The sequence below is a fragment of the Stegastes partitus genome, unplaced genomic scaffold, assembly GCF_000690725.1.
Source record: "Stegastes partitus isolate 25-593 unplaced genomic scaffold, Stegastes_partitus-1.0.2 Scaffold1385, whole genome shotgun sequence".
NCBI classification, from domain to species: Eukaryota; Metazoa; Chordata; class Actinopteri; family Pomacentridae; genus Stegastes; species Stegastes partitus.
In genome coordinates, this window is record NW_007579116.1 from 178,847 (window position 1) to 187,100 (window position 8,254).

Sequence of the window (8,254 nt, forward strand, 5' to 3'; positions counted from 1 at the left end):
TAGAGGTCCGTCCTATAGGACATCGACCCTCTCCCCTCCTCCCTCCCTGCCTCTTATTTGACCTTATTTTTTTAACCACTCAGTCGGCCCCCTGCTGGCCTGCTCTCAGTTACCCCTCCGGCCTCCCCCCCACACCCTCCATCTCGCCATCGGCATCTCTTTGGCTGCTCGTTGGGCTTGGATGTTAGGCGTGAGCAATCATGCTGTTTTACGTGTAATTTCTCACGTCATTGCCAGTGAAGTTTCATTATATGTCACCATGGTAACCCAGATGCTGAACTCCTGCAGATTCTCTGAAGCTCTAAACCTGGCCCCTTTGTTTTTCCAGGTCTTTAAAGGTGAATTTCAGCTCCCAGATTTCCTAAAAGAACAATCACAGGTACAGTAGCACTTCTGCCTGTTGTTGAGCTTTTCCTTTTATATTTTTTTTCTTTTCCAAATTCAGCCTTTTTCTAGTGTCTGATTTGAGTTAAACCATGTGTTGCTCAGTGGAAGATCACGTTACAGAATTCCATCTGCTCACAGTTACTCATCTCCTCTTGTTTTTCACTTGAGTTTCTGGCCATCTAACGCAGCCTGTTGTTGATTTCTGGTTTCAGCTTCACGACTGCCTCCATGTTTTTTTGTTTTTTTGTTTGGTCTTCAGCGGTTATTTTGTTCGTCAGTCTCTTTGTGTTGTCTCTTGGTTTTCAAGGCCTGATGCTGGTAACAGATCACTTCTGCCCTCTCCTGGTAGTTAGATAAAGCTACGTCACTTTTCTACGTGTCCTATAGATGCTTTAAGTTGCTTTTTTTTTTTTTTTTTTTCATTGAATATTGTGACTCAGCCGTCTGTCAGCATTTGCTTGGTGGCTGTAGTTGCACACTTCTGCATTTCCTCAGCAGGCACTTTATCACGGAGCTGACACTGAAAGCTGACCCGCTGTCTGTTCCTTCACACAGATCCAGAAGTCTGCAGAGAGACCCAACCCCAGTTAGGAGTAGAGGGAGCGTCAGCACCACGACACACAGGTACCGCTGCTCATCCACCTGACAACCACACTCACTGGTTGCTTTTCAAACTAGGCTGTTACATACATTTTATAAGCACGATCCATCCATCCATTATCTATACACCACTTCATCCTCACTAGGGTCGCAGGAAGCTGGACTTAGGGTGGACAGGTCACCAGTCTATCACAGGGCCACACTTAGAGACAGACAACTAAGCACGCTCACATTCTACGGACAATTTAGAATCACCAATTAACCTCAACATGTTTGTGAACCTTGTGGGAGGAAGCCACGCTGCACGGGGAGAACATGCAAACTCCACGCAGAAAGATCCCGGGTGTCCCCACTGGGACGCGAACTGGCGACCTTCTTGCTGCGAGGCAACGATGCTAACCACCGTACCACCTTGCAGCCCTATAGGCACAATGAGCTTATGAAATGTGATATATGGTTTTAAATTTGGCCATCAGTTTACTTCATAGTTAAAAATGAGCTCCACCTGCATTACAACAGTAATGCAAAGTACACATTCATGCATCAGTAACACAATATAAAAGGATCAGGAAACATTGCTCTGCATTCTGGTGATACTTCTACCCTGAACGACCCACTGCAACGCCTTATAAATCTATTTTAACACATTGTCACCACATGATGTTGTGTTTCATCTTTTGTCTTCAACTATATTTTTAATAACATGTTTTGCACATGGAAAATGTAGTTCAGTCTTGTTTTTATCACAGATTATTTAGTGTCAAAGTGTTTAAAGGCTTTTATTTTGAAATTCCAAAACTGAAGCAAGGACACAATTACTGAATAATAATAACATTAACTGAATAACAGCAGTACTGCATTACAAGCAAATCCTGCTTTTGAAAACTGACCCGACTGTTTTTCCGATTATTGGTATCGTTTTGTTTCAACGGTTCCAGTAAATTAATTAGAAAATGCTGCTTTGGCTCTGATGCAGCCGCCTCTCTCTATCTGAAGTCACCACAGCATCTGATTGGCCACAGGATAGGTTATGTAGCCACATCGGTAAAGCATTAATAAAGAAAAGCACTTTAGCGAGTATTGGTGTTTTGTGTCATTCTAAATGTTGACAGCAAGATTTATCGATCTCTATGATTACTAATAGTCTTTATTGGTCCTGAAAAGAAAAACCCCACACTGGTCACCTCCTAATTAAAGCTTATGTTCTATGAGCAAAATCCCCTTTAACATACTTCAACATACATGAACACAATATTAACCTTTGATATGGATATTTCCATAAAGAAGAATTACTTGGAAGTTACACCTCCTCCCTCACTGACAAGTCCACAATCCACGATTATGCAAATACATTTCAGGTCAGAAGTTTCACTCGTGGATACAAGACGTCTGCTCTGTCACTGAAAGTTCACCGTCAGTGTTTGTGCCATGCAGGCTTCCACGTTCCACAAAGCAGCTCAGACGGTTGCTTTTGTACAGGGAGAGGACTCACTGATGCACCTTTCACCTAAAACTTAGATTTTAGAAGAACTCAGAGAAACTTTCCACTTTAAGAATTTGAAAAACAGTCTCCTCAAAACAGAACATCAAAACAGAAGCAACAACAACTCAGACATATATTATTTTATCAGAGGGGGACCTTAGCCTTCAATAACAGTGTTTTTAAAACCCGTTTTGGAACACAGCATTGACACATCATCATCTGTTATCGGGGTGATATGCTGAGCTGTTTGTTTCCACATCCACAAGTTCCAGAGCAGCAGCAGCAGCAGCAGCAGCAGCAGCAGCAGCAGCAGCAGCCTTCATCTGAACACTGTGACCTGAAACATGACATTTAAACACAAACAGAGAAGTGACTTAGTGTGAAGCTGAGAGGAGCTGCAACCGCAACTGATAATTCTCTCCTAGAGATTCTGTCATTTCATACATCATTATACAATATTGCTTGAAACGACTAAATAAATGGTCCATTTGATTCCAATGTCACACTACTGGGTTATTAGTACTGATGCCGTATTGAAAAGGTACATTTAAAATACAATTCCAATTGTTTTTTTCAACCTGTTGTGATTTAATATTTCAAGTCAAGTCAAGTAAATTTTATTTGTATAGCGCAGTTTACTACATGTGCCATCTCACAGTGCTTAACATGGTAAGGTATAGACATTACAAATTTAATCAGAGAAGCCAACAATCCAAAGTTGCCTTTGGTCTCCCTCTGTTTGAGACCAGGACGTTCTCACTGAGTGATCTTTATATATGAATTCACAGCACGGCTGTTGTTTTTAACTTTTGTTTGGTGTGTTCCCAGTTATAAAATCAGTATTTTAGTGGTAGAGAGCCACAGCTCTGAGGTGACTGCTGCTAAACTGCTAGTGTTAATGGAACACATTCCAGCCACGGTTTCATTTCATTTTTATTTATGTAGAACCAATTTTAAACACGTGTTATCTCAAGGCACTTCACATAGTAAGGTGAAGATATTACAAAATGTATACAGTGAAACCCAAGAACACCAAAATGTTTTTTTTGGAGTCCCTTTAGTCGAGCACTTGGCAACAGACGAAAAACTCTATCAAATAGTTCAACAGTCGTTCCCTCTGCTAACAACAGAAAACTCTGTATCTGGGAACAACTTTATAGGAAATTGGGCCGTGTTAAAATACTGATACTGATAATACGGATTAAGACCCATGGCCACTGCATCAGGGACTGTAGCTGCTGTTTATGGGTCGCCCGCTCAACCAGTTGAGCTACCGGCAACCTTCAAGTTTTTAAGACATACAAAACACAGTAATAGATTTTCCCCACTTGGGACCTTTAAATGTTCCTTTGAAAGTGGAGCAGGTCAGAGAGTGATGCTGCAGTGTGGCAGATAATGAAGTGGAGAAGATGCTGAAACTTAAAACGCTGGTTCAGAGTCGACCTGTGGCAGCTTCTTATCACATGTCTATTGACAGAGGTCTTTATTAGCTGTCAGCAGGGTACAGAATAATGTCTCTGGACCGTCAGTGGGACTTTTACGGTCCTGAAATGTAATAGTCTAGTTAAAGTCAATCAGTGCCCCCTGGTGGACACTGTGTAAAATAACACTGTTTCTATATTACCTAAAAGACATTTCCTTACTGTAATGTTGAATTATCAGCAGATAGAAACTGATACAGATTATAGGCTAAAACTGAGTCAGTGTTCAGGCTCCAAATAATAATGACTACACAGGATTTTTATTGTGATATCTCTCAGTTTGTCACGTTGCTGTGTGAAGTGCGATCAGATGACACGTTGTTGTGAAGTGGCGCTACATAGATCAAATGTAATTGAGGTCATGTAATCGTGGAGGTTTGAGATTCACACCAGACTATTTAACCTGTGTTTAGAGTGAACTGGAAGGTTTCTGCTGCAGGTCAGTAACACATGGTGTGCTCATGTTCCAGTACAGGACTCTGTGCAGCGGAGCTCCTGTTCACGGACATCGTCTCACCCGTCGCACCATCCATGTTGGGCCTCAGCACGTCTTAAGGGTCACATGTCCACAGCAGGACACCTTCCTCCTCCTCCTCCTCCTCACCCCTCGCCCCCCTCCTGCGGGCCGCCACCACTCCTCGTCTTCAGGAGAGCTCTCGGCCTTCGATGTCGTACTGTACAGAAAGAAAAATCCTGGTTCTCAGCACCACCGAATGTCTGCTGATTGTCATTTCAGTGTCACATCACGCTCATCGATTTGTAGAAGTCATTTCAGCCTATTTAGAGAAAAAAAACAAAACAACAACAACTCTGATTCTGTTGTAAGAAACTGCAGTGAACTGAAATCGCAACAAGTATTTATGAATGGAAAAATTAGCTTTTGGAAGATGCAATACCTATTTTAATGTTTAATTTTTTTTTCATGCCTTTGTATTGTGCAATGTCATGGGTACTGATCAGTTTGACGTATCAACCGTGATAAACAATGCTTTTTTCTAAACTTGTTGTCAGTCTGTTTCTCTTCTCTCAGATATTAGATTACTTTAAAGTTGCAGCACTAAGCACACAATTTTGTTGAAAAAATAACCAGTAATCTGAATAACACCTGCCCGGCTTATAATAACAGTACAGAACCAATAGTTTACATCATGACTGAAAAGACTCGCTTTGTTAGAAACTCCTGTCCGGTCCAATACAACAGTCGTGCTGTAAACTCCATCTGCGTCAGCCTTCAATCAGTGTCAACAAACCTGAAAGTGTAGAACCTTCTTAAATATTAATTACAGAGGTCTTGTGGATGGTGGTCATATGCTGGACTGCATTAAACTGAAAGCTGCTCCTATTATTTTGTCCACCCAATTAGCTTGCCTGAGGAGCAGAAATGCAGCGTTAGATCTCACAGGAAAAAACTCACAGTCCTCAAAATGTTTGCTAACCATCAGGATGACTGAATATTCTGTCAGAGATTCTGGGAAGTTCATGTTGACTAAATGTGCTGTGAGTCTGTGTGACTCAGACACACTGAGGCTGCAGCAGGCGACAGTTTAAAAACACACTCTGTGATCCGCTAACTCCTGTGACCTGCTCAGAGGTTCCACTTTTCATCGTCCCTTTCATGCTCACAGTGATGGAAGCTCTCAGCACCACAAGACATCAGAGGAAACTAGAAGGAACAGTTCTGCAGTCAAAGTTTGGTTCCAAAAACATCCTTAAAGAGGCAATAGTGAAGTCTATTCATCTATTCCACACTACATATTGCAACTTATGTTTTAAGAATAGAATAGAATAGAATAGAAAAATACTTTATTTATCCCAGGCCTGGGAAATTACTGTGATACAGCAGCAGCAAGAAAAAACACCAATCACAACAGAAAAGGGCTAAAGTTAAATACTATTTAAAAATGAAAAATAAAGTGAAATTAAAATAAAATAAATAAAATAACTGTACAAAAACTGAAAAAACAGTGCAAAGACAAAGGATTGTACCGAGCAGAGAGCTGAGAACGCTCTCTGCCAGACAGAGGTGAGGTGTTGTTCAGGGTTACTGCTCTGGGCAGGACCTACTTCCTGTACCGGTCCTTGTGACAGCGGAGCTGAATCGGTCTGTTTGAGAAGGAGCTCCGCTGCCTGTCCAGAAGGGGGTGGAGAGGGTGGTCGGGGTTATCCAGAATAGATAACAGCTTGTTCAGAGTCCTCCTCTCCACCACCGCTTCCATGGTGTCCGCTTTGCAGCCGATTACGGAGCCAGCCTTCCTGATCAGTTTGTTCAGTTTGTTGGTGTTGCCGGCTCTGATGCTGCCTCCCCAGCAGACTACAGCAGAGAACACTGGCAACAACAGACTGATAAAAAATGTTCAACATCTTGCTGCACATGCTGAAGGATCTGAGCTTCCTCAGGAAGTAGAGTCTGCTCATCCCCTTCTTGTATACAGCCTCGGTGTTGACCTTCCAGTTCAGTCTGCTGTCAACGTGGACGCCCAGGTACTTGTAGTCCTCCACCGCTTTAATGTCCTCTCCCAGGATGTTCAGGGGCTGTGTGGCCGTCCTCTTCTTCCTGAAGTCGATCACCATCTCTCTGGTCTTGGCCACATTCAGGAGCACATGGTTCCTCCCAGACCACTGCACAAAATCACTCAGCAGCGCTCTGTGCTCCTCATCCTGTCCACCACCCAACCACTGCAGAGTCGTCAGAGAACTTCTGCAAGTGGACCAACTCAGAGTTGTACTGAAAGTCTGAGGTGTACAGGGTGAACAGGAATGGAGAGAGCCCAGTGCCCTGTGGGGCTCCTACGTCACTAACCACCACATCAGACAGGGCCGCTCCAAGATGGACAAACTGCAGCCTGCCTGTCAGGTAGTCAGTAACCAGGAGACCGTGGGTGAGTCTACCATCATCGTCTGCAGCTTAACTCCTCCATACATTACACGACTACATGCTACATTAGAGCTGAATAATTGATGTCAAAATCACAATTTGAACAATGCAATTAGCAAATCACAAAGGCTGCAGCTGCTTAGTGTGGCTTTTAAACTATGTTTAATTTGAGCAGATTGAAACTTTAAGGACTTGTTTATGCCCATTGATCAAAGCATACTCTGTGGTTCCACTGAACCCAGTCACATTATTTAATTACTCCATCTCATTATCAGCATGTCAACAGTATTACAAATTCCGGCTTCTTCTTGTGCGACACTTTGATGCTTTGATGAGGTAACGCTGCATCGTATGTTTTAAATCTGTTACACAGTAAATATTGAACTGAAGCTTGAAAAAGAATGTAAATAAAAGTACAACATTTGCCTCTTAAATTGTATTGGAACATAAAGTACCATAAAATAGGAATACTCAAGTTCAAACACCTCAAAACTGTGCTTCAGGACGGCACTTGAGTAAATGTATTCAGTATTCAGGCATTAAAGCTTCATCAGCTGCCTGGTCGACGACTGCGGGACGTTCGGTTAAAAACTATCAAGGTAAGTGAGAAAATGTCAAAACTGAGTTTAGTGCACATGTGGGGAATAAAAAGCACCATCGTCATTGGTGCCATACTACAAATCACCATGGCAACAGGTGAAATAAAGAGCCCAGCCTCCATTTTAGCCGTGATAAACTGAGAGCTGAATGTGTGGGGAAAAAAACAAACAAAAAAACAACTTTCATTAAGTTGACAGTCACTGACAATTTAACAAATGAGAATGTTCCTACATGTTGATGAAGTGCTGGAAGCTAATATTCCTTTTATTAATATGTTTTTTTAGCTGCAACCAGATAAAGATTTAAATCAAAGAGGTCAGACATCAGTTTTTTTAACAGACCTGTGACAGACGGACACTTCAGGAATAAGTGGCTGTTGCTTCGTTGAGCTGATCTGAGGAATTCAGCCACAGACTTTACCTGTTGAGGTCAGAGGGACAGTTCCCTTAAACATCTCCACAGATGAAGAATACTGATCTGATGCTGCTTCATGTACAGAACTGTCAGCCTAATTAGTTATTTACCATCCTGTGGATTAGTGCTGCACCTCACTGCACAGAAAGAGAGTTCCATTAGGTCCACGGTTTGTGAAGCAGCTTTACAAATTAGATACATCTTTTTTTTCTTATTTACAGATTGACCCTTTTTACCCTGTTGATCTTAAAAGGTCATTTTAAAAAAAGACATTTTTCTGTGTCAGTTGTCAAAGGTTTCCAAGTGTGGCGTCTGCCTGGTTCTACTGTGACTACAATGTTGGGCTGGTAGAGTTGCAGCAGATTCAATAACACGGATGTCACTGGCTGTTGTAAAGGCTGTTTACAGTTTTGA

The 8,254-nt window shown here is 42.1% G+C and overlaps 1 protein-coding gene across 2 annotated transcripts in view; it reads left to right on the forward strand.

The window, feature by feature from the left end:
* Positions 1–4,951, forward strand: part of tpst1 (tyrosylprotein sulfotransferase 1) — a 52,732-nt gene extending 47,781 nt beyond the window's left edge. The window contains exons 4-6 of one of the 2 annotated variants that reach the window (XM_008299173.1): positions 329–379; positions 943–1,011; positions 4,422–4,951. In XM_008299173.1, the coding sequence (XP_008297395.1) occupies positions 329–379; positions 943–978 (87 nt within the window). In that variant the 3' untranslated portion in view covers positions 979–1,011; positions 4,422–4,951. The remainder of the gene's footprint in view (positions 1–328; positions 380–942; positions 1,012–4,421) is intronic. The other variant, XM_008299174.1, reaches the window with a different exon arrangement.
* The last annotated feature ends 3,303 nt before the right edge of the window (positions 4,952–8,254 follow it).